This window comes from Emydura macquarii, unplaced genomic scaffold (genome assembly GCF_026122565.2).
Source record: "Emydura macquarii macquarii isolate MOO-44397 ecotype Brisbane River unplaced genomic scaffold, CSIRO-AGI_Emac_v2 contig_2422, whole genome shotgun sequence".
Taxonomy (NCBI): Eukaryota; Metazoa; Chordata; order Testudines; family Chelidae; genus Emydura; species Emydura macquarii.
In genome coordinates, this window is record NW_027132559.1 from 14,506,099 (window position 1) to 14,534,044 (window position 27,946).

The 27,946-nt window shown below is 38.2% G+C and overlaps 1 protein-coding gene across 7 annotated transcripts in view; it reads left to right on the forward strand.

Annotated features, from left to right (window-relative positions):
• RFTN1 (raftlin, lipid raft linker 1) overlaps nucleotides 1–27,946 on the forward strand; it is a 110,863-nt gene that overhangs the window by 40,181 nt on the left and 42,736 nt on the right. For all 7 annotated transcript variants that reach the window (XM_067561953.1, XM_067561954.1, XM_067561955.1 and 4 more), the window contains 2 exons: nucleotides 2,253–2,439; nucleotides 14,811–14,919. In XM_067561953.1, the coding sequence (XP_067418054.1) occupies nucleotides 2,253–2,439; nucleotides 14,811–14,919 (296 nt within the window). The remainder of the gene's footprint in view (nucleotides 1–2,252; nucleotides 2,440–14,810; nucleotides 14,920–27,946) is intronic.

Genomic DNA, 27,946 nt, shown 5'->3' on the forward strand with positions numbered 1-27,946 from the left:
CATGCCACAGGAGGCCCCGCAAAGCTAAGTTACATGCTTCAGCCCCGGACAGCTGGGCTCAGGCTTCAGCCCAGCTGCCTGGGAGCTGGTTTCAGACATGGCTCACGAGTGAAAAATAGGCTCAAGTATCACACTGAAATGTAAGTACAATATTTATATTCCAATTGATTTATTTTATAATTATCTGGTAAAAAGGAGAAAGTAAGCAACTTGTCAGTACTAGTGTGCTGTGACACTTTTGTATTTTTATGTCTGATTTTGTAAGAAAGCAGTTTTTAGGTGAAGTGTAACTTCAGGGTATGCAAGACAAATCAGACTCCTGAAAGGGGTACAGTAGTCTGGCAAGGTTGAGAACCACTGGATAGCCTAGCTCTTTTTATTGTCCTCTGGCAAGTGTGGCATTGTTCTCTACTGTGTATGTTCCAGTGGTTTGTCCAGGTCAGTTCAAAATGTTTCAGACAATAGGGCTTCCACCAGTCCCTTAGGGAGACTGGGGAACAATCCTGATAGATTTCACTGTTAGAAAGATATTTCAGCCTATGTTTTCTTTTTATTAATATCATTACTCCGAGTATACTCCAGGGCTGACAGTGAATAGTTATTAGCAGAAGTGGAAGAGAGAGCCCTCCAGAGGAAGTAGGCGTTTTGAACAGCACACAAGTAGAGTTTGCTCCCTAGCAGGACCAATATAATTAACAGTCTACTTGATTATTTATATTTACTATACATTATTTATTGGATAGCTCTTTTTATGAATCCCAAGTGATTTGTGTGCTGTTATAGATGTCAGAGCTGTAGAATCTGTCACCATATGCATTTCTTAAGTTTCTCTCTTTATTTACACAAATAATAAAAAACGGTGTCAGATAGCCTTCAATCGAAAGCTTCATTATCCTTGTCTGGAACATGTTCTTATATGTTAAGGAAAACTGTATCAGCCATATAAGGCACAGCTACCCTATTATTATTTAAATTATTCCTCACTATTATTGGTGTTGAATATGTATGTTTTTGATAACTTCTTTCGTTATTCATAAAAGGTAGCCACACAATCTGCTGGGAAATGCAATACAATACAACTTTATTTTGCATAACTCGCATCTTTCAGAAAAACTCCCTTCCAGTGCTGTTTATAGCAACGGTCCAATCCTGCAGGGAATGGAACACTTCCTGCAAACAGCTGAGTGCTCTCAACGCTCATTGATTTCAGTAGGTGTTGAGGGTACTTGGCACCTTGCCTCACAGAACTAAGCTCATTATAGTTAAAAAAAAAAAATTCCTCTCTCCCTTGGCTATCATTTAAGTGGCAAAGGCCAGGGAGGAAAGATGTGTTTTCAGATAACACTTGAAAAGGTATGGAGAGTGGCCGAGGCTGATAGATGCAGAAAGGTTGCTGTAAATGTTTTACAGATTACCTTCTCAAGTATGCAGTGCTACTGGGAGAAGATCAGATCTGCCAGACTGGATCAGACCCAAGGTCCATCTAGTCCATGATCCTGTTTAACAGTAGCCAGCACCAGGTGCTTCAGAAAAAGGTATAAGAATCTGCAGTAGGTAGACTGGATGTGGGAAGATTATCCCACTTATTAGATCTCATTTTGACCTACAGGAGTTACAGATTGGCTTAAACCCCGAGCCATACAATTTAATAACCATTCCACAACTTTTTGTTGTCATTACCTGTATTATAACTGGATATTCTTTTTATTCATATAGATACCCATTTGTTTTTTAATCTTGCTAGGATCTTGGCCTCAGTGGCAACCTATGGCAATGAGCTCCTCAGTCTGTGCATTGTGTGAAAAAAGTGCACTTCCTTTTATTACTTTTGAATTTGTCACCATTTACATTCATTAATGAATGTCCCCTTGTTCTTGTGTTACATTTTGACCATTGGTGCTGATCATTAAAGTGGAATAGAATGATGTCTCCTGAAACTTGGAATGGTGCCTGCTGCTACATGCTTACTAAGTCCTCCTGTCCCACCCTATTCACCAAAAATCCAACAAGCTTTGTATTTTAATGTGAGTCTGACCCTTTACATTTAATTGGACCAGTCATTTATTCAGTAATTACATCTTTTTCTAGACAATCTGTTAAGAATTCTGGAATCAAGTAAACCTCAGCTACAAGTAAATCAGCTGTAATGGTGCACATCAGTGTGAAGCATGCTTATCTCCAAAGAGGCTGCAATACAAAAAAAGATAGTTTAATTTAGGATTATTGACCAATTTTTTTGTTTTTGTTCCCAGCTGAGCTACCAACATCCTCTGCAATCAGGCTCTCTTCCTTGCATGATCTTCCATCTCAGCTGCAAGAACTGTATCAGCAGGGTTTCATCTTGGCCGCTGTCCACCCCTTTGTGCAGCCAACTGATGAAAAAGAGAGGACTCCCCAGGAACAAATCTTCAGGGCTGTGCTGATCAAGAAAACAGAAAGGTAAAGCACTTCCAGCGAGCTGGGATAAAAATAGGCAATGAGATTTCCTGCTGAGTTTTGACCTAGATCAGGAAATTATAGCAATGTCATTGCTAATGTTTGCTGTGCAAGGCTTGGATATTTATTTGTAGGCATGAATAGGCTTAACATGTTCTTCATGTTTATAATCCATCTGCATTTTGTCAGCTAAGACAGAAAATAACAAGCTGAAATGCGTTTTATATTTTGGAATGTGTTGTCATGAAAAAGCAAACAAACAAACCCTGGCTGTGCCTAATAATTTGTGAAGACGGTCCATTTTGTGCCCTTTTTTCTAATAATTTATTGGATTAAATGTAGCTAGAAAAATATTTACTTTGAAAAGGCATACAGCCAGTGGATAACACAATTAATCTGAAAATTGTAACAGAAATGTGCATTTTTGTATCTACAAAGTTATCCCCCAAAACTATAAAAATGCTTTTAATTTTCCAATCCAGTACAACTCATTTTAAACCAACAGAAAATGAGTCTGTTTGCTTTGTTCTGTGTTTTAAAGTGTATTGAGTATCTTCATTTAATACATTGAAAGGCTAGAGATGAATAAATAAGGGGAACACAATTCCTTCTATGTTTTAATCTCCCAATTTAATAAAAATCAATAGATTGTTCTGCGTAATCATTCCAAAAAGAGAGGGAAATCGAGAATAAAACATTCATAATATAAGGGAACAGATTTTTTTTAAAATTAAAACTTTTAGTAAATATATTTAGACTCATAGACTTTAAGGACAGAAGGCACCATCGTGATCACCTAGTCTGACCACGTGCACATTGCAGGCCACAGAACCCCACGACTCACTGCTGAGTTACTGAAGTACTCAAATCTTGATATAAAGACTTCAAGTTACAGAGAATCCATTTAGAGCTAGATTGATAGTCCTGGGGACCATAGTCCGCTATTTGCAGGACAAGTACAAGCAAGCAGTCCAGTCTTCCCATATCACTAATGCTCCTCAGCCCTGCTATGACACGATTTGGATTAAAGGCTTGATGCTAAAGTTTGCAAGGATCATCCTTTGCTTCAAAAACACTATGCCTGTTGTGAACGATGCTGAGCAATAGGCAGCTACATGTCCATTTGGGTGACAGTCAGTTTGCCCCAGTTCCTCAACAGTGGACTGCCATAAGGTTCAGTACTCACGCTGACGCTCTTCAATATCTACACGAGTGGCATGCCACCAACCAAGTCACGCAGATTTGCATATACGGATGACCTTGCCCTGGCAACACAAGCAGCCACCTTCAACAACATCGAATCCACCTCAAACAGGAACCTAAACACCATGGAGGAGTATTTTCGGAAATGGAGCTCAAGTCAAATCCCCAGAAAACAACAGTCACTGCATTCTATCTTGATAACAGGAACACTAAGTGCACCCTGAAAATGACCTTCTACAGCAACACTGTGTGACATGACCCCACTCCGACTTACCTCAAAATGAAGCTTGACCACACGCTAACCTTCTATGACTGCCTAAAGAAGGTAGCCAGCAAGACAAAGACAAGGCTCAACCTGGTCCAGAAACTGGCAAGCACAAGCTGGGGAGCATGAATGTCAGTGCTTAACCATCTAAATGTAAAATTATAGTTGTTGCTCTACATCTACCTCTGCCACACGACAAAGAAGAAGCCCTGCTATGCTGGGACAGTTTCTGGGAATTAGATGGTATTTCAGTCTCCAATGCCTATTCTTGTCCTCATCTTTTCTGCTGAGGATTAAGACAAGGAGGCTAACTGTGGTTTGGACACTTGTTCAATAGAAATTGGAGTCAGACCACCATCTCATTTTACACAGCCTACCAAATAATCATCAGACGGTAGTGACTGGACTTCCCTACCAACTGCAGATAGGGCCAAATTTGAGCCAGTGGCCTAAGAGAGAAAGGCCCCATGTTTCATTACTGATTACACATAGGCATTAAGTATCCCAGGTAGATTAACTTTTGAAAAGAATTATCATTCTACACTGACCTGCTTTGGTTTGATAAATAAGGAACTTCATGCTATTTTGCAACCTACCAATGTTTTTGGTAAAGGGGGGTCTCAGTTTTGTGACTGAGATATGGGACTGTGAATAAGGAGATGTGGGGTCTGTTCCTGTCTTATCCACACATGTCCTGCATAATACTGGGCAAGTCATATACCAGAGCTGTGCCTCAGTTTCTCCCATTGCAAATGGGTACTAGTTTCCATGTGAGTAGTTGCCTTGAAGTTATTGGGACTACTCACTTGCTTAAATAAAACACATGCTTAAGTGTTTTGCTGGGGTGGGGCTAGAGGGCTCAGTACCCTGCAGGATTGACCTGTAAAAGTGGGCTAGCTGGAAGCATGCAAATTAAATGATCATATACTCAGTGAGCTTGATTTGCCACTGCCTTGCACCTTGTGTAGTAATTTACACCTGTGCAGCGTCCCTGTGAAACGATACCAAATCTGAATTCTCTGCTCGGCTTGCGTTGAGGACAGTGTTTTGCACCTACTTTGCACATCTATGAATGACTATAGGAAATATATGCAGTGGTGAGACTGAATCAGTTAGAGTGCCCTTATATTCACGCTTCATTTGTTTACACTCCCTTAACTACCCTGTCTCAGTTTGGTTCTCTAAATGGATCTAAGATGATGTAATATATTTGTTTAGGGGGTGGAAAAGAGGGATGTAGCAGGGGAAAAACACCCTAACAGAAGGGTAAATTAAACCAATTTAGACTTCTTTAGAATCATTAGATGCACCTCTGACTTTGTCCAAAAGTGTGATGGTGGCTACTGCCACAAAATAAGGGGGGAATGCAAATCTTGAAGATATCAAGCGGAATGAAGACAGATGAACAGTTGACTTATCTCAGATGGCTGTGGCAAGGGACTGGGCAGAACGTTTTTTTTTTTTTGCGCAGTCAGTTCTGCAGTCTAAATGGGATAACCCTGTTTTACATCACACACAAAAAATGGTTTTAAAGGCTGCTTCAGAAAATCATCCTTATCAGAAAACATCTTATAAAATAAAGTAAAGACATGATTAATCTGTGATAGAGACACTTAACTGATCTTTTTACTTGACGTTTTGCAAAGGTCTGACATCTATAGCCTCAGTTAAATTAAACAAGTAGATGGTTATGGTATTTGCTGAATCCCCTATAGCTAATGAGAGCTTATGTTTAGTGTTAGATTAAAACATTTAGAGTGTAAACTCATTAGTAAAGTTATCTACCATTTGAACTCAGAAGTGGCCTCTTTGTGTTTTCCGTGATGATATCACCAAGAATGCACACAAGAACTGTGCTATGTCAAAAAAAACTTTTAGCTTTCATGGAGCACTCATCCACGCTATTCACTGCCATTCTGTATGGCACATCTGAGAGATTGTAGTGGTTACTTATTTTTCTCATGCTTCTTATTAATACAGATTGTTTTGATGCCGTTGGTTAAACTTTCAGTTCTGTTATGGTGATAATTATCTGTCCTGTCATTCTCCCATTTCCTTCCCTGCTGCTTGAAGATAGCAGCAATCAAAGCATTTTGTCAGTGTCTTTTTGTGCAGTACTACCAATTGGGTATTAGTGTGTGCACCTAGACATCTAATTGTACATTTGGATTAGTCTATATACTTCGATCAATATTATTCCATTTTATTTCAGAGTGATATTTTAATATGGTTGCTACTGATATGCATTTCTATAATTTTGTTTTTCATAGGGTCACCCCTCCTTGACATGTGTTAGCAGATGGTATGTCTAGTGGCTAGAGCAGGAGATGGGTGTCAAGGCATCTTCCTAATGCTGCCAACTACTCAGTGTGAAGTCTTCCTATACTTTAGATTTTCCAGCTATAAACTGGGGACAGTGTGCGAAGCTAGGCTCTGCAACAGCGGATTTTTTTTATGTAGGGGGCAGGGAGGCAAGTATAAGGTTTAGCCAAGAGTCTGCTGATTCACACTTGAGAAAAACTGATTCACACTGTTTTACACTTGAAGAAAGTACTTCTGTGATGGGCATGTGGCAGTAGTATTCTAGAGGGTGAGAGCTTATCACAGTATATTTCTCCTGGCAAATAGAAAGTAGAGGATCAGTTCATTTCCAATAAATAGAAGGCTCTGGCAAACCAGAATAAGAATACTAGGGGTATAATGAGTTAGATCCCTGAATGGAGCACAGAGAACAAAAACAGAGAAGATCATTAATGGTCCACTTGTGGGAACCAACTATTTCTCTTTGGTATTTTATTTTCTGACTCTTTAATATTTCATCTCATATCTTTTGTTTAGGTGTACAGCACGTTATTAGATCTGGGAGTCTACTGCTGTTGCGGCAAACCTACCCCTAACAAAGCAATCCCAACACTGGCCTATAAATGAGTTGTTTGCATCAGCTCCATAGCACTAGGTTACTTTAGTTTATTCCCCCTGTTTTGCTTTCCCAGCTCCCTTTGGTGTGACACTCCTGTCTAGCGTGCTGAAGTTTCAAAAATCAGTGTTAATTATTATCTTTGTACTTTCCACCCCGAGTAGCACATGCCAAAAAGGAAGCCACATTCTGTTCTGTTCAGAGTGATCTATAGACCAGGCTCATGGATAATTTGCCTAGATTAGTGCTCATTTGTTCCCGTTCTTTACAGTAGTAGAGCGAGGTAGGTAGAAATAAATTGGACCCTGGGGAGGTCTTTTTTCATATTGCTGAAAATCTTTAAGATTTATCCTTATGCAGGTTTCACCTTTAATCATTAAAATAATAATCAAAGAAAGAATTGCAATGCAGGTTTAGAATCAGTGGTTTTATAATTTGGGGGTAAATTTTCAAAGCAGAGCTCTGGGTTTCTCAAAAACTTTACATATGTTCTCCTTTTCTGTCAAATAATGAGATATTAGCAGTACATTGACCAACTTGATGAGATCATGCTGCTTTGTTCTTCTTATTTCCCCATATTCCAAAACACACACATTCACAATTTGGACAAAACCAATTGTATTTACCTGCCAAGGAATCTGACAGAGAGTTCAAGATGACTCATCACAACAGCTAGGCTTTAAATAAAAATATATATCCTTTGTATGACTTGTGATTTATTTTTAAAAAAAAAAAAAAGCTCCAGATCAATCCAACTCAACAGTACGTTGCTTGGCATAGTCCAGGCCTTGTGTACGTTGTGGCAAGCTGGACCCTAAAGTCTGTGGCAAGGTCCCTGGAATCTGCAGCAGACTTGAAATTTTGCAGCATCTTCATTTAAAAATGAAAGATTTTTATGATTTACATGTGCACATGAATAATGCAATCAGTACAATAGTCACTGTGTTGTTTGTTTATTTTATGGTGTTCCATGCTTTCAGTTTTCAATATACACTAGATATTTATGTTCATAATGAGGAATATATTGTATAAATTGTTGAGGATGGGGAAACAGAATTTGGATAGTTAGGTATGGGGGATTTGAGGCTTTTCACATCTGGAGAGGCATGGAAGGCAATATGAGGTTGTAGGGAAAACACATTAGTTAGGTGATTCTCCTATAGGACCATCAGTTATGCTGCATCAGTCATCAATAATGCTGACACTCAGGTTCCATATTTGATGAGAATAGAGTAGTTCACACCGCTCAGAACCATCTTTTCAGGCTGCCTATATACTCAAGAAGTTTTATACTTTGTTTACATTTTTAAGGTTATTTCATAACTATAAGGACTAGAAACAAAACTTTCAATACAAGTTTGGATTCTAGAGTGTTGTTCTGCTTCAGGGAATAGAAAACATGGCAAATTGAGGCAGAGAGATTCATAGATTCCAAGCCAGAAGGGATCATTGTGATCATTGAGTCTGACCTCCTGTATCACATAGGCCATAGAACTTTGCCAAAATAATTCCTAGAGCATCTTTTTAAGAAAACATCCAATGTTGATTTTAAAAAGTGCCAGTGATAGAGAATCCACCACAACCCTTGGTAAATTGTTTCAATGGTTAATTACCCTCACTGTCAAAAATGTATGTCTTATTTCCAGTCTGAATTTGTCTAGTTTTAATTTCCAGACTTTGTCTTCTGTACTGAAGAGTCCATTGTCAAATATTTGTTCCCCATGTAGGTGCTTACATACTGTGACAATGTAACCCCTTAACTTTCTTTTTGTTAAAATACATTGATTGAGCTCCTTGAGTAGATCACTATCAGGCATGTTTTCTAATCCTTTAATCATTCTCATGGTTCTTCTCTGAACCCTCTCCAATCTATCAACATTCTTCTTGAATTGTGGGTATCAAGCTGTCTGGTGATCGGTGCCAGTGCTAGCCCATTGGGGGCCCTAAGCAGGAATGTCTCCTCCCCTTCCTCCCCCTCCCCCCCCAAAAAATAATTCATAGCAGGCCCCGTTGAGCTGGTAGGGGCCCTAAGCAATTGCTTAGTCTGCTTATGCCTAGCGCCAGCTCTGGGAATGACTCATGAATATGGGTGCCAACCTCAGGGCAGACTGCCACAAACCAGGGCACAAACCCACAATTGGTTGTATATTCTGTAATTAGATTTCACCAACCAAGCACTCCTCAAGCACTATAACAGCCTTGACATGGGGTTATTAGCTTGACATTAACAATTTGAGTTATTAACAAAGTTAAAGCAGATAAACATACACATACAAATGAGACATGTGCCATGATGTAGACAAGCCCTTAGCAAGAACTTACATTTTCTTCCATAGTTGATAGGCAACAGCAATATTCCCTTCACTCACGAGACAATAGCCTGTGTGTTTTGGAGCTTTGGAACTATTATTTTTATTAAGTTTAAAGACAAGTTTATTGTCACAACATATGCAAACTCTCACCCAAAATAAATATTATTCTTTCATCAGTAAATTCAAAATATAAATGCTACCTACAGTATTTCAGAAAAAGAAACCTACATATCCATATGTATACATAATAGTCCACATATAGACACAGATTTTCCATATATCAGTCAGTTTAAACATTTCCTATGAAACTCCTGATACAACAATATTTTCAAGAAACAGAGGTTATAAATTCTACTGTCGGTTGATATATATATAACTGATGAAGTTTCCCATTTAACAGTGTCCCTTAAAAGAAAATATTTAGCTACCAAAGTCAGATAACTAAAAAAAGAAATACATAAAAACCCAACAATCTTTGGGTCTGATCTAACATTGTTGGAATTAAATATATATCTGTCTATCTAGATATAGATATTTACTTTATAAAAACGTGTATGTTTAATATGAGTGCAGTGTAAGATTTATTATATTCTTAAATATTTGTTTATTTGCTTTTAATTCTTGGGGTTTTGTTACTGATGTGATATGTAATGCTGTCAGTTGTCAGTTAGCAGCCTTAGCTTTTAAAATGATTTTTATTAGACATTTTTTTAGAGAAAGAGGTTGTTTTGCTATAAATTTATGTGATATTTTGATACAGTAGTTGTCCCATTATAAAATTATATGTAAATGTTGGAAAACAAATTAATGTTATCTTTTTACAGAAAATACTTTGTCTATCCTTCATTTATATTATCATCATTTTAACCAGATATTAATTATTTTTAAGAATACCCACAGCTTTCAAAGCAAACTTGGAGCTTAAATAATTCAGGAGTAATGGAGAACTGCAGGAAAAATAAAACAAAATGTTGCATCTCTTATTTCCATCTTATATCTAAGATAGATTGGAATTTCAGTGTGTTAGAAGATGCAAAATTGTCAGCCTTAATAGTTAATACGCAAGTACTGACATTATACAGTTGGTAATGGTTTATCCACCATGAAATGATGCCTAATCACAAACACCTGTACAGGAAATGACAGCCTACTAGAACAACAATAACAACATTTTGTTGGCCACTGGATTTCTAATTAAAAGTGAAAACATTATTACTTTTATTTATTTATTTATTTTTATTGTGGTGGCACAAGAGGCCCTAATTATGATTCAGCACTCTATGCTACTAGGCCAGTGATCCTCATTCTTTTCATTACCAGGATTCCCCTTGAAACTTCCTCCTGTCTATCTGGGAGCCTCCTCTCATTGACCATATGAGAAGGCAAGAGTGGTTGCAACCTGCTTCTGATACCTGCATGCAACCCCCAGGTTAAGGCACTGTGCACACGTACAAAGGACAGTCCTTTCCCCACAGGGCTTACAATCTTAATATATAGCAAGATACAATGGGAAAGTACAAGATAATAGTGCAAATTTCTGTCTGGCTTTTTGTGACTGACTGGCTGTTGTTATCTTCTGATATCACACGTGCAGTAGTGTTCTATTTCCCAGTGGACACATAGTGATGACACTATTTGCATTTCTACTTCATTATAAATACATTGTAGTGAATACAAGACAAAGTAATTGGATAAATGTTTATTGACTAGCTATTCCTATTGTTCTTATCCTTCAGATATCGTGCAATATTCTTCATTTGGGTGTGCTTCTTTCAGGGCTGAGGCATTTTTAATTTACATAGGTTTTTTATATATATTTTTTAAAATCTACATTTAGAGGAGGTATCCAGTTTCCCAGGCCAAGAGGAAAAGTTAAGGAAAAGTAAAGGAAAACTCCACAAAATATTTTCAATCTAACAATACATAAAAGAGAGAGGAAAAAATATGTAAAAGCCAACCAATTGGAAGCTTTTTTCTGAGTTTATTTCAATATTTTCTCTCTTTTCTATTGAGAAATAGTGGGTGGCATGGTGGGAATGAATATAATAAAACCCTTTCTTCAAAATTTTAATTTGTGTATTTTATTGTACTCTCATAACCTTCCATGTTATAAAATGAATAAAATACTCGAGGGCATGCGTTACTGGATTATGTGGTTAAAGTCAGTCCTCCTTCAGAGTAAGGGAAGGGAATATGTTCTGGTAGTTAGAGCAAAGGATTGTACTCGGGATACCTGCATTCTATTCCAGAATTTGCCACTGATTTGCTTCGTGATCTGGGGCAATCCATTTAATGTTTCTGGGTCGTATTCTGTAACCCTTAACAAATGGAAATAGTCTGTTTGAAATTAATGAGACTACTGATGTAAGTAACACAGTGTGAATAAGAGTTGCAAAACTGGGGTCTCTGTTTCTGTGTGTAAACGTCTGTAAAACTGAGATACTAGTAACTATTTCATAAGGTATCATGAGACTTATTTGATGTTTGTGAAATGCTTTGAGATCCATGGACAAAAAGTATTATGTATTATAAATTTATTATGTTACATGGGCTGGAAAACATTTTTTACCTATCCAGATTGACTCCATGATTTCCTCAGAGAATGACACATTTTGTAGCCCTTATTCTGTAAAGTCAATCACCATTCTTGTTTTTTCAAATGTGGAAAGCCCTGACTTTTTTTTTTTTTTTTGGTGAAACATTAATAGACTATTGACTGTTCCTAAAAGGAGGCAAAAACTAGCTTTATTGACAAATACTTCTCTTTAACTTACACATGCACATTCTGTTTGAAATCATGTAACTAGATTTTGCTTTTTGCCATGTTTCTATTTGAAGCTAACTAAAGATTTTATCAGCTTTAGCAAAATCTTTTATACATATGCTATTAAAGAGATTTTATAACAGGTTTTGGGGAATTTGGAGCCATTATTTTCATTAGCCCTAGAGCAGAGGTAGCTTAAGAGAGGCTTTAGGAAGAATTCATTATCTCCTGGTCTTTTAAAAATTTACAAGCAGCGTTTTTTCAAATGTATTCCTTATAGATCATAAAGTGTGCTGATTATTTTAAACATTTCCAGTTAGCAGTAATCCTGGTTCTTTCACAGTAATTGTTTAGCTAAAGGGCCACTATTAATAATGTAAAAGTTTGATGCAACAGGAGTAACTATAAAAATGGCACTGACACTTGCATGTGGACTATACCTGATTCAATGTGAGTAGAACTGATGTGAGGTTTTAACAAAATCATGGACAGAGAAAGGACTGTGACACTGGAAACATGCCATTTTATGGGTGTTCGCAGTGTGACAAATCCATTATATGATATGGCGTTCCCATTTTACTTTAAGAAACCTTAACTATATGATTAGAGAAGACTCTGGTTGTAGGAGTACCTTCTTCAGTACATAAAATGAATTTTATAAATATATTGTGGCTTTGAATCACTACTTCTTCTCCCACACTAAAATGAGCCCAAGGGTCCTAGATCGTCTTAAGAAAGAAACAAAGGTGTCTGACAATCAGTAGAAGGCCAGAGGGATTTCTGTCTTCCAGAGTGTGATTCTGGGAACATTCTTCTGGCACATCCCTCATGGAATGTTAGGACACAGGTGTCCTATGCTACAACGCATTTGGTGACCCAAATGAGAGGTTGGTTTACAGTATTGTAACAACTGAAGCAGCATGCAAATCTTGTTTGTTCACTTTGATTTAGGAAGGATTTTACATTGCAATGTCTAGTGTCCCTTTTGAAGGTTCTTATTGGCTGGGAGAGTGTTTGGAGATCCTTGAGCCTGCACATTTGTTTCTGTATATTGAATCTGGTTAAACAGTATCAAGACAACACTCTGTTAGCCATATTCAGATTCCTGAAAAGACTGCAGGTATGTGGGACTCAGTTATAAAGAATTATATGTCCTAGAGGGGAAAACTTTTAAATTCTTAAAATTCAGTACCTTTTTATTTTATTGAGAAGTGGTTAAACTTTGTTGAAACATCAGTAACTAACAAGTTATTATACTTGACATTTTATTGCTGAATTATCTAGGAGGTTCATGTGATTGCCTGCTGTTTTCATGTTTTACTATTCCCCAGTTTTCAGAAATGGCATTGTGTTCAACAACTTGATCTTTATTGCTAAAATGAATCTCTTTGTACTTCTGTCTCATAGAAACTACAGTATCAAGACATCAGTAATACAATGGTTATTGTAGGTTCCTTACTTAGGGAGATGTCCAACCAGCTTCCTTTGAAAAGCACATTCTTTAATGTTTATTACTCAGAGTGCAGTAATATATTTTAATATATTATTTCTTTAGGACCTAGGAAAAAGGGGCTGTGTGGTACCATACAATATCCTAATCTCCAGAATGGTACTGCACACACCATACACAAGAGGTCTATAAAAAATGAATTGGGTGAATAGCCTGTGGGAAGGTGGAAGGGGTCAAGAAAAACAGTGTCATGTGTTATATTGAGACAATTTCTGCAATATCCTGCAGAAAACGCACTGCAAGTTAGGGCTGCCTTAGACAGCAATACTTTGCACTCAGCAGCCTATGCATCTCATGGTTCTGAATAATAAGTTAGCAGTTTAGGAAACTCCTAAGGACCATCTTCAGCTGGTATATGTTTTGTGTGTGATTGATCATGCATTGCTGGGGCTTAATCAGTCAGAAGTATACTTATGTAGGCTCTGGTAAGTGTGTTGAAGTGCATGGTTTCACTGTTTCCTCAGTGGAAGGTTGGTTCAGCACAATGATTTCTGCCCTTCCTGCAGCCCCCTCCCAATTAAACCAGGTGATTGCGTGTGCATATGCATGCGCGTGCGTGTGTGTAAGAGAAAGTTGGCCCTTAATATTATTTGGTTAATAATATTATATTATTATTATTCTAAGAAGCTCATAGAATATATGCACAAAAGTGTTCTTTTCTGCCTTGGATTTCCAACATTTGATCAAGGGGTATCAATTTTTATTTTTTTTGAGTCTGGGAGGAGTCAAGACTGCTCTGTGTAGAATGACTAACTGCATTGCCTTGCTGCTCAGATCTATGGAGTTTCTGAACATCCTCCACTATAAACTCCCAGTTTTCCTGTGGGATATTCTGTCCAATATCATGCTTCCTTACTGCCATCAGGCTATTTGGAGTTCTCTGTACAGCAATATATGTGTTTGATGCAGCATGATCTGAAATAGTTTAGGAGATTGTATCCTCTCAAAGAGGGTGAATCATAGGCATAGATTACGTTTCTTGATTGCCTCTTTAAGACCATTTTTAAACTACATGTTCTTCCTATGCTGAACATGCATGTGCATCTGCCACCTGCACAGTCCAAGAAGCACATGCATACTCCTGTCTCCCCAATATCATCCTGCAGACCCTAGCTGGGGCATGATACCTTGGGCAGATGAAGGGGTTAAGCAGTCACTTAGGCATAATCCAGCAATCATATGGGGACAGCTTCCTTCCTTAAGTAATACATAGGTCTCTACAGCTGCGGATTCTCCTGAGCTACAAAGCTGTCTTGGACTCTGTGTAATGGATGTGCTGGGACCCAGGATTTGTCTGAATGCTAGTTCTGCATGGAACTAATCTTTATTAAGAGCAAGTACCTAAGGATTTTTTGGGATATAATTTTAAAAGCTCTATCTTGTGTGTTTTTCTGTCTCTTCAGATCAGTGAAAAGTGATGTTCACAGCGAAGGATACACACTAGAGGTAGAATGCTTCTCCTCCTTGGAACAGCTGTTGGACCAAAAAAAGATAACAGATTTTATTGAGAAAGTAAGTAGAAAGAAAACAACTTGAGAAGGTCACAACATGCCTAATGACTGCTGCTAATTATGTCTGTCAAGGCAAATAGCCACAGTAAGTTCGTCTTTCCTCTTTCTCCTCCCCACATTCTGTATCATTCAAACGTTAATAAGGCTTCAGTAGAATTTGCTATTCCTTTATGATTCCAATACCTGGGGAGCACCTCCTCTAGCAATTACACGGAATGGAAACAAGTCATTGACCATTCTCTTATGAAAAAATGATTTGCAGTGCCACAGGGTGAGTGATCTCTGGCAGATGTTAATTAACTTGTTTTACCACTGTACAATCTAGCCCTGAACTGCTGTGCACAGTCTCAGCTAAAATAATGTATATTTCCACTTTGGTGCCAGTTGTTCAGAATTATTTGAGTTTAATACTTGTGATAATACTGTAGATAAAGAGGCTCATTATTTCCCAGAGTTGTCTTTACATAAAATTATTTTGAGGTATGTTTCAGCATCATGTGAGGTTAGCACTTACAGCTATATCAATCCAAACTTTTGCCTCCCAGAAAAATACTGATTCCATAAACTTTGATTCGTATTGAGGAATTTAAAGAGAATTCTCTTCTCTTAATTGTGATTTGTTGCCCTTTTCCTACTACTTGTGATAGTATATAATGTAATTAATTTGTAAATTGATTAGATTAAATATTAGCCCCATGCTCCTCTAGAGTCCAAATCTAACAGGAGTGATTTCTAGGAGTGTGTCTAACATTTTGAGAGAGTAAACTCAAGAGACAGTGGCTGTGCATCTTGTAATATATATGGTTGTAAATTTTAGATACGGGTTCAAACCAAAATCTAAACACCCTTTATTTTGGAAAGTTTGGCTCTGAAGCTGAATATTGTGGCTTGGCCTTATTGAATTTTTTCAGAAGTAACTTCATTTATTTTAGTCATACTTCTTAAAACTGAAGTAATGCAGTGGTGAATTGGCCTCAATATGTTTAAATTCATTCTTCAGTTCTGTGAGCTGGACTACGTAGAAGCTACCAGTAGTAGTAATATGTCAATGCACACAATTCTAGTAAAGGAGTGTGGCTAACATGAAAGTAAAATGATGATCAAGAGCTACACACCTGTGCTCGGACACATACACCAGAAATAAAAAAGTATCTAGAATGGTTTTTTTCCGTGCTGTTTTCAGATATCTTTCTGTTGTTTGAAATCATTTGATTATTGGGTTATACAAATATCTTTTTGAAAGATAATAATTTAATTTTGATATATGAAAGTGCATAATTGGCGTTGTGTGTGTCATTTGTTTTTGGATATTATTTGATATAGTGGAATTTGAAGTTCTTTGAAGGCATTACTGTCAGGTGTATGTTGTCTCACTATCTGTAACTGATTAAAAACAATGTAAAAAGCTCAACACTTTCATGTATAACTGGCCTAGGAGGCATGAACAAAAATATTTGTTTGAGAGTAGTAATTAATTGTCACATTAACTACTAATTGAACAACAAAAATGTCCATTGCTTTTTCAGGATGAAAAAAATAAGTTTTTAAAGCCAAAAAAATAAAAAAAAAATACAGTAAGTTCTCATTCAAAGGAATCGGGACCAAAAATGTAAGCAATTGATGCTGTGGATGTTGATTGTTTTGAAAAAAAGAACACCATCAGTAATCTTCCCAAACCGTGAAACACAATACAAACCATTTAATTTGTGATTATTGAATATTCAAATCCTCAGACATGTGGATTCCTACTACCTTTTGACTTAACAGTGACCTTTCTTGGAATGGAAATTTTTTCCAGTAACTTAATGATCTGAATGAGTTTTATTATGCAATGCTGAACACGAGTGATTAACTTTGACTTTGAGCAACAGAACATCTTTGATAGTGTCTATACTCAGTTGACTCTGTTTCACTCCAGACACTAACCATCACATTGCACACAACTGTACTGTTTGCTCCTGGAAAATGCAGGGGAAATTCTCCCCTAGGTCTTGAACAAACACTATAAAAGGAAAAAAACAAAACAAAAAAAGTTTTGATTGATTAAAGAAAAACAGGGTATTTCACTTGAAAGACACTTCCAAGAAACTTAGACCTGGTGTGAGCTTATGTTATCTTTACTTGAAAACAAAACAATAAGCCCACGAAAATTCTTCAACCAAATCTATATTCTAGGTATATCTCAAGTTAGGAATCCTCTTTGACAGGATCTACATCTAACCTCCCCCTTTTCCTTACATTCTGACTACTCCTATATGATCAGGCATGGCTAGAGGGATGAAGCAAGTTTTGTGGAGACAAGAGACAATTAGCGACGTGGCGACAGAGACATAGTGAAGGATATATAATCAATACACACCCTACACCTCAATGTCATGTTTACAATACAACATACATTCAAAATAACCAAAAATTTTGATTTTGGGAATACTTTGCGGTTGAGCACTTCCTTAAGATTCATTCCATTCCTTGTTTTAAATCCTATGTATCTTTGGACTATGGAAGAAACAAGCTAACTGGAGCATACTTAGACAAATGCCATTTAAGAAAAATATCTCCTCTGCCTCTTTTATTCCCAGACAAACTTAAATCTAGGGATTTCCTGTTTCTAGCGCCTCAGAAATAGACAAGAGATTGAAGGTTTGCCTGTTTGCTGCTCAGAAAGCAGCACTAAACTTCCTTTGTTATGGCATAGGTCATTCTAAAGTTGTTGCTGGCTACAAATGTTACTTCTGATGATTCATTTTTTACTGCTTTGACCTGTTTCTCTTTCCCAGAAAAGCTAATAACCTCTCAATGCTTTCCCACTTACACTCTTTTTACTTACCTTCCTTTCTGTTTTCCCTTTTTTCTGGTATGCAGATATTGTTCCTGTGACAATTATGGAGTGTCTTGTAATATCCTTGATAAACCTTACTGAATTAAGTTAAACCTTATTTAATTACGTTTAGCGTCTTTGAGGTTTAATCATTAAACATGCAAATGTTTATGTACTATTGTGGGGTTGTATGGAATTTCTTTATCAGGAGGGCAGGATTAATGCAGTATCTGGGAGATATTAGGAACATCAGAGGACTTTTGGGGACAATATTTGTAAAGTGGATTTACTTGGAAATACTTAGGGGTGAAGGGAATGCCGATGACACACTTTTAGTACGTCCTTCTAAAGCTAAGCCCTAGGGAGAGAAACCAATTATCTACTGATTTCCTGCTCCTGAGAACTCCAATTCAAAGACCTCCAAACTGTGTGAAGGCTACACTTTTCATGGGGATTCTGATTCTGAACAGAGTGTGGTGAACTTGAAACCAAAACCTGGTGGGGTTTTGAAAGACTGCTCCTGCTAGAGCCCATATTGGAGGGGATGATGTCTGATAAGTTTATTAGCATGTATACAGGTCCTTTTATTGTTTGTAATATGTTTCCTCTGTAGTGCTTTTATCTTGACAATAAAATGTGCTTACTTGGAACTTAGGGCAGTTACACTATTATTGATCTCTGAAGAGAAAGCAAGCAGGTCTACTTGGACACTCTGTATTTTGTTGGTAATAAAACAGTGAAGGCAGGGAACTGTTCAGCCAGGAGATACCCTGATCAGTAATGGGAGAGATGCTGGTCTCCACCCAAGAAGGGCAGTGGCTAGGGAGCCAGATGTCTAAGAGTGCATGCCCTTGTTGGACCACTCAGGTGAAATACAGGTTCAGTTGCCCTGAACTGTGACAGCTCCTAGTCAGTTGAAACAAACCAGGAAAGGGGAAATCGAACTGGTGTCTGTAGGAAAGAGAGTAATTTTGGAAATGTGTCAGTATGTGAATGCCTAGCTTTGCAAAATAGATATGCTGCTCTCAGGACTTTTGCTTTACACATCAATCTGAGATCCTTTTCTCTCAAAGTTCTGTAACAGACATAGAAAATTCATACATTCCAGATAGATTAAACTAGTGGTTAGTGAAAGGAGTGAGGCATTCATGGGTAGAAAGTAGTTGGTAGTTGTGATCCATTTTCTGCACTATAATTGTTCTGCTTTTTGGCTGTTAAAATTGCCGATATGCATCATTCTGCATCTTTGTGTCATAGGCCAAATAATATTCTAGTCTGTAGAAAGCTTTCAGTTTGAGGTGTACAGATTGGATAGCCTGCTTCTCTGTCCCTCACTTCCTCTGAACTCAATATCCTTCACTGTTCCGGTTGTGATTCATCTGGGGAAGGTTGGACCAAAATCCCCAATCTGAAACCCAGAGGCGGGCATCTTCTTTGGATCTCTCCGACCACACTTGCGTCTTACCGCAGTGCTGTGTCTTCCTTAGTTGAAATGATCTTACGATGAGGCTCATTCTATCTGACTGGTCTTCAGCTGACTGAGCATATACAACCTGATCATGGCTGTAGCTCATGACCTAAACTCACTGTATATCACTAAAATCTGGCTGGATGACACCGGTGCACCTGTGCTCACAGCTAGTGCCAAGTGGTAAGTTTATGATGCATGAATCTGGAGGAGACAAGGAAGGAGTAGCAGCCATAGTTTTGCACTCTCCACAGTGGAATAATTCAGGTGTGTTAGCTTGGTCTGGGAATTCCAGGTTAAAGTCAGAGTGGCCTTATAATAGTTGTAAATAACCACACTCCTATGGATTTCCTGCTGAAGCTTATCAAGCCTGTTATTAGTCTGTAATTGTAGTCTTGGGTTACTTCAGTGACCACACAGTTGACATCTCCAACACTGGCTCAAAATCTGTCCATGTTCAACATGGGGTTCTTCCACTTGGTCTCCTGAGCAATTCATGCAGGCAGACACACCCTGAACCAAATCTTGATTGTTGACTGTACTCATCTTCTTCAAATGGTAGTACTGAGCCAGGGCAGTGATAGTCCAACCTCTGAGGTATAAGAACCGATTTATCCACCCTCTGAGATATAAGAACTCAGATTCCATAATCTGGAAGAGGTATACCACACAGCTGCCAGATCAGTCACTAGGACATTACAATCATCTGCTCTCCACAGGCATTGATTTATTTAACCCCAGGAGTCAGCCCCCCCCCCTCCTCCCCCCGGTCTCCCTGCCTCAAAGACAAGCTGCAACAGATGAAGCAGGAGGTTAGGATATTGGACTGTTGCTGGAGGAAGGGCAGCTTTGAATCTGAGGGACAGCATCATGAGGAGATTGTACAAATCTCTGCCAGAATGATGTAGGAAAGCAAAGAAATCCTTCTCGTTCTCCATCATTGCCTCTGTGTAGTTACAATAGTGGAGCTGTTCAAGAACGTTTAACCCAAACCAGACTGCCTTTCCCTGGCTCCAAAACCTAAGACCACTTGTGAAGAACTCATGTACTACATTGCAGAAGAGATCTACTGTATCTTTTTTTGGAAGTATTTTTTCATGAGAATGAACATGTTTCAAGTGTTAATTATATGCTGTACATTAATTCACGTTGTTACAAGTTTAAAAACACAAGCTGAACTTTTCCATCTGTGTTGTTGAAAGGTGATGAATGTCGCTTATAAATTATTCTACTCTTCTCTGCTTTACCTGACTTCATTCCATGGGAGAGAATGACTACAGGGATATTGGCTACACAATTCTGTACATAACTAATGTATAGTCAATACATTGCTCTTGGCAAAAAGATGTTATTCCAGTCTTATTTTTGTCAAGCTTTCAAGATATTTCTCTTTTCTTGAGTTCATCCTTGGCTGTTTTGCACTAGCCGAGAAAATTGCTATCAGTCAGGATCTTGTCCTGTGTGTATCTGTTCCTGGAGAATCATCCCTAAGTGTTTTGGAACCAGGCTCACCGATGGGTGGAGGCAAGGGGATGCAATTGCTCAGGGGCCCAGTGATTTAAAAGGGCCCGGGCAGATGGGAGGATAGATACGTATCCACCTCTCCTCCACACACCCTGCTTCCCCAAGTCCCCCACCGCTCATGCTGTCAGCCCCTCCCCTGAGCTGAGTTTGTATATTATGCGGCATGCAGGTTCCCGGGTAGGCTGAGGAGGTGGTATCTGCTACTCAGTTTCCCAGGTTCATCAGCAATCTCCTTGGGGAGTCCAAGGGACCCGAGAAGCTGAGTAGCAGATACCGCCTTCTCAGCTGCCCGGAAACATGCGTGGCTCATAATAAATCAGTAAAATTTCTGTCAGAAGCCCACTTGGGACCTCAGCTATCCCTTTCAGGGGGGCCATTGACAGTTCTGCCTTGGGGCCCAGAATTGCTGATGGTGGGCCTGTTTGGAACTGTAGTATGTGGTGATTTTTTTCATTACCAGGTCTGGTAGGCAAAAGACAAAATAGTCCTTGTCCTCTAAGTTTCCTTAACTTTCTAGATAAGACCACAGTTGGAGGATTTAGAAGGACCATCATCTCCTACACTGGATAAAAAAGAAGCCAAAAACAAGTGGTAATTTCAGAGCATCAATAGCCAGGGTTTGAGAGACCATTTCCATAAACATTTCTCTCAGAAGAGCAACTTCAGTAAAGGGTTTTGATTTCCTTATCCTATTTTGGTGCATATGTAAAGGCATCAGAATGGGGATTTGTATTCCCACCAATGTTTTACATGGTCAAAAGTATGAGTTATCTTTTGATTAAAAAGTGTTTGAAAATAATATGTTAACCTAGACTTTAAATCTCTTCCAGTGCTATGAGCACCTTTCACCTTAAATGCATGAAAGGGCAGACAGATAGGGAAGATTGCAATTGTGTCATAGGACACATGTGGAGTTAGACAAATTACACATGTGTTAACTGGAGAGGGGAAAAGGCCAAAGAGCTACAACTCTCTAATACATGTAAAAACAACTTTGTTTTTAAGTAAAAACTACTAAAGTTTTGATTTCTAGTCAATTATATATTCTACAAAAACAAAAAAACTTTCAAATTATTTCATTTGTTGGGTGGCTGTTCCTGACTTCTTCCACTTTTGGGTCCTTTTATTCCACGTCTCCAATCCTTTATTGCTAGTACTTTGCTTTGGACCTAACTCTCTTTTCAGGAGGAAGGACTAGCTGGACGTGGCACTTTCTGGAGTCTATTAATACTGTTACTGGGTTAGTTGGTGGTTTGCTGCACAGGGTAAAAAGAGCTCTTCCCTATATTCTTGGAGTACATTTTCTCAGTAGAAAAATATTTTGTAATAATTTCAAACATAATTCTGTAATTTAGACTGGCATCTTTTGATATGCTTTTTGGTTAGAAATTTACTATGGAGCCTATCGGATCGTAGGCAGAGCAGGTAGAAATAAAAGATGGAAAGGGGGAAAAAGTTGGACCTGGAGTATTGGTCATAGGGTCATTCTTCAAATGAATAAACAGTCTGAATTTACTTGAATGGTAGGGAAATGACCCCTCTAGAATATCATTTATTACTCAGATGGATTACTTATCTAGATGTGATCTGAAACTATTTTAAATCATTTCCATACTTCAGAAAAAAAGCTTCCCAAGAGTATATACAAGAGAACAATACAACATTTATTTCTTTAGCACATTGTAATGAAAACCTTCTCAGAGTACTTTGTTTTCTGCATGTTTTCAATGCAGAGCCATGTTTAATTTTTTTTTAAATTTGGGATCCTGGAGGAGATATGATCTAGAAGCAAGGGTTAAAACTGGACAGCAGTGGTCCAGCTGTGTGCTGTCTGCAGCAATAATGGTATTTGTTTAAGTGTGTTTTGTTAACATTTTGAAAGAATATGTAAAACAAAGTATGGTGAAAAATCACATATACAGTATGTTAAGCGGTATGGTGTGAAGGGAAACATCTGTTCCTAGTAAAACTTCTTTCAACTTGAGTTCTTTTGACTCAGCCATTTAACTGTGGTGTTGAGATATAAGCTCCAGGAATGTCACAAAACTATTTTCATGACGTTCCTAGGGGCCTTGATGTGCTTTTGGAATCCTTTGCCCCAGCAGATTTTGGGGTCATCTTCTTGGCCAAGGTAAAAACAGATATTGTAAAACACACAGTCTATGGCTTCAGTGTTCCAATAGTTGTCTTGAAAAAAAGAAAATATTTGGTAATAGTAGATATTTGTATTTTATATTATCCTCAAGGAAGGTACGGGCAAATTGTTCAGTTTGTTGAACTGCAGCTTCTACTCTAGATACTAGATGGTTGTTAGGTGAAAGCAAGTATGCTTTTAGAGGGATACTCTGAGGTTAAAAATTATACTTAATTCCTGCAAATAACATCATAGATCGCTAAGAATGAGAGAACTTTTAATATCTAATTTATTACATTTTCCTTTACATTTTGAGTTTTCCTCAGCTTGGACAATGAAGATACACTTTTAGCATTGTGAAAACTGACTATGAGTAAACCCAGCATAGAATACAGCTGGTCATGGTCTACACTGATCACTGAATCATATTCAGCCAGCTGATATGATTGCTGAAAGCAACGTTCAAACTTTAAATCTTTACTTGTTCCCTCTTTATACTCGCCCACTAGAACCTCCATTTTTTAACAGAAAATTCAGATTCAAGGCAGTGTTCGGACTTCAAAGCCACAGACAGTAATCTGTAGCTTATACCAAGCCATTGACAAAACTTCCAGTAGGTTGTTAGTAAGAAAATGTATCCAATGTGACTGGTGCTTGAAGTGTATGCAGAGGTTGGTGGGGGCTGAGGGGAAGGATGATTGAAGCCTGGAGGAAGCTCCAGACATATACCAGTTGTAAGGAGTAAATCTTAGACAAAGTAAGGCTATGGCTAGGCTGAGGGTTAGCCATGCTGACCAGGGTTCTCTATTCAATGTCTCCCTCTGGTTCCCTGCTAATGACCCTGTGACTTTCATACCTGGTCCTGTTTTTCTCATTTGTTGTCCCCTGTAATCATTTGAGCCCTGGGTTCAGTAGCTCCTCCCAGTTAGGCTGGGGAAGGAGTCTTCAGTTGAAGGCGGGCTTGTGCCCACCTACCTCCAGAACTCAACAGCTGCTAGCTCCTAGCACTGGCACCAGCAGCCAGCCAGCCCTCAGTTTCTGTAATGTAGTGCTTATCATGTTCACCTCTCATGCGCAAGGTCCCCACTTTGAAGCCAGGCAGAAACAGCCCTGCTTTAATACATGCCGCCGGGCAGAGTTCCTCTGGGCTGCGTACGCTGGCTTTGAGGAACAGCAGGCACTGTCCAGTGTTCTCTGCTCGGTGTCCCCCTCTGGTTCCCTACTTTTGACCCTGTAATCCTCACTCCCATTCCTGTTTTAGCATTCGTTTTCCCCTGGAATTGGTTGGGGTCTGAGTCCGGTAGCTCCTCCCTTTAGACTATGGGGTGGGGCCTTTAGCTATGGGTGAGCTTGTGCCCGCCCGTCCCTGGATTCCCAATAGGAGTTAGCTGACAGCACTCTTGTCACAGTAAGTGAGATTTTACTTTCCGGAACCTAACATTCAGGATGCAAAAGTGCTGGAAGTATAAAGTTTAGTACTGTTTCTGGGTGGTTATGGAAGTAACTAAAAATCTTCCTTCATGCTATTAGCTACGCTTAGGCTATCTTAAAATCAGCAGTAAATTCTTGCTTATTGTTTCTGTTTTGGAAATGAGCATGAGTATAGCAGACTTACAGAAAATGTCCAAGACTAACTAAAGCTGCTTTTAATTTTAAACATCTCTTTTCAGAAACAAATGCAGAAACCAAGGTGACAAAAATGGGGAGGTTCAGTATTTATGATAAAACATGCACCGATAAATACTAATGAGGAATGATCCAGTTGTAATGCTGTGGCCTGGAACAGCATTTCCAGACCAATTCCTGACATACAATACATACTGTTCTCCTTGCTCCCCACCAGCACGCATTCTTTGCCTCAAGACCTTCGGTGGTATGTCAGTTGTAAAAGTACATTTGTATGATTTGTAACAGGGATTTGAGAGATGACCGTGGTCTAGCTTCTTTATGTATGCTATGGTGTATGATACATGATAACCCACTCTGAAGTTGTTATAAAAAAAATAGAAATATTTTTTATTAAATGTGACACCCTAGACTTAATTTTTTTAAATGTCTTTTGACCAAATTTGACCAACCCATTGTTTCTAGTGCAGTGCATTTTCTCATTAGCAGAACTGAGTAGCAATTTTCTGTTTCTGAACTTATTACAGACCTAACCGAATGCATCTGGCTTGTGGAAAATTGGTTGTTACTACAGAGTTACTTTTTTTCCGCTGTCCAAATGCAGTTTTGCTTCATCTGTTTTTTGTAAATGATTTCTGTTGTTTGTTTTGTATTAGCAACAGTCCCCTTTAATTGGTTGCTACAACATTCACTGGGCAACTTATTCTAGCATGAATCATATACCAAACCAGTCTATAAAGCATTAATGAAATAACCACTCAGTTGGAATGACTAGTTACTGAAAACTTATTACCTTCGTCACCAGGGAGTCTCAACCTCAAAAACACTGACTGGCTTTGACGAATTAGAGTATACTGGTGGCATTAGTACAGTGTATATTTACTCTGAATGCATGCCAAGAAATTTCAGCTCCTGGCATCAAAGAGTTAAGAAAAGTTTAGAACCCTAGTGTTATTAAAATCAACTGTATTTGTGCTTGAAAACCCTTGTCCAAGCGATGGGCTTTCATTATTAAATTGCTGTGCTGTAATTTCCTTGCTTGTTGATTTGGATGAAATACTGTTCTGAACGAGCAAGAAATGTTTGACCTGCAAATGTTAGCTCATGGGAGAAATGCACAGACTATCACTGTGAACAATTACAAAACAGGCAAAAAATATTATGCAACTCAGTGTTTATATCTGCATTCTTCATGTTCCTATATTGAAAACAGTGGCACCCTGTCCATGCATCAGAGATTATTTGGCAGTTAATAATGCAGTTATAAATATACAATCCAAAGTAAACTTGCCAGAAGCTTTCATTTAAATAATTTGAAAAAATATCCATTTATAATTGTTCGTTTATAAAACTAACAATGCCCCAATTCCTAAAATTGGCATTTCTGTGATGGCTTTTTGGTGCCATAACTCAAACAGGTTATTGGCTGAAAATAGCATTTTGTAAATCAGCCATACCACCATGAGGTGTGATCTTACTACGTCTTGAAAGCAAAGTTGAGACCTGTCTGTAATTAGATAGGAGATCTCCAAGGAAACCACAAGTGCCTCAGGAAGTGATTCAGTGGGTGGCACTCGGATCTGTTGCCTCAGCATAGTGTTTGGTGGCACTACATGTGCTGCTGAAGATGCCTTCTTTCATAAAACTAAAGTCTCAACCATTTAGGATGTAATCCATGATGCTTTTCACAAGAGTTAGGAGGTGTCAGTGAAAGTGTCTTGGCCAAATTCCAAGTTAGGTAATTAAAGGAGTAATTTGATGAAGGTCGTCTTCCTGTTCTCACTTGAGACCGTGGGAGATTAGCCATTTACTTTACTGAGAGCAATGGGTGAAGGTGTCTTTATTTGCTTTGGTTATTTTCCTCAAGACAAAATGCCATTTTTTGATGCAAATTACATGGGCAACATTAAATTAAAAAAATATATAGGTTGTGGCTACACATGAAACTTGCACCTATTTAAACAGAACCTGTTCTAAATTAATGTAATTAAACCAGTGCGAATCCATTAATATAAACTAGCTGTAAACTGATTGAAAATGTGCTTACATAAGGGTTTACATTGGTTTAACGAAATTGGTTTGAAAATTCTAGTTAAACAGAAATAAGTTGTGTACCAGCCCATATCAACCTAACAAAGCTTTAGAAGGTGCTAGAAATGCTTCTGTATGTGTCTGAGGAATGAAACAAGAAATTTTTGTTCTCTTTTTATCTTATTGGGGCTTTCCTTTGAAAAATTCCAAGAATTAAAGGGTAATTTGTGTAGAACATATTCAAAACCACAACAAATTTTAATAAAAGCCTCAGTCAACCTGGATCATCTATTTTAGGGAAGTTTTTGTTACATTGAGTTTGTTCTGCTGCAGCATGCTCTACAGATGCAATTTCTGAGTTTTTAGGCTCTTGTTTTTCTCATTTAGCAATACAGCATAATGTAAAAAGGGCCTTTCACTATTTGTGCTGGGGATTGGCATATAAAGACAACCCACTGTAATATTTGTCCAATCTGGAATACTTTCAGCACTAGCCTGCCAAAATGAAATAGTGTTCTTTTCATTCAGTCTAGCTTCACTCCATGTATCTTTCTCACATTGATTCTTAATTATGCATTTGCTTGGATATCTTCTCCAAAGGTTGGTATGTTGGAACAGATTTGATTTTCTGTGAATACAAGTGTATGATGCCTTGAAGGGTTAAAAAAAATCTGCATTGCTTCAAAGAATTTTGCAGCTGGTTTACAACCATTCTGTTCCATGTAGTCACACAGCTTCTGGGCACAACCTGTCATGGTGTTGTGAAGATTTTTTTTCCCCACAGTTTTGGTCTTATAAGCATCTTCTATGACTTCTAGTAAGTACACTCTCTCATCATACACACAGTGAGTTTTCATGTGATCTGCCTCATACTTAAATATAAAGCAGGTGCATACTGGCTACCCTTTCACTGTTACATGTGACTTCTTGTGAAGAAAAGTTGCAGCTCTAGTCCATGCAGCACTTTCTTTTCTTTTTAAAGAGATGTAGCCATCCAAGTAATTTTCATGGTAGAAAAAAACCAAGAAATCCTGTGCCACCTTTTATGATAACTCGCTGGGTGGCAATGCTGAAGGTTTGCCTTCAGCTTGCAAGAGAAGCTTGTACCTTACAGAAGCAGTTATGAATGCTACTTTTACATCTACAACCAGGCTATTTACACTCATGAAGTAATTTGTCCAAATGACCTACAAAAAGTTTAGCAGGTGTTCTGCACAAGTTACACGCACTTCAGTTAGCAGCACACGTTCCAGGCTTTCCCCCAATGCTTGCTTATTCCTGTCATCAATCCAAAACATCGAACTTCGGATTATTTTATATTAGCACTCACACCAGCTCCATCCTATTTGAGAACGTGCTGTCAATATATTTCTTACAAAGCTTGGTTTTACGATACTTTCAACTGCTATTCAGTCATTCAGGCTGAA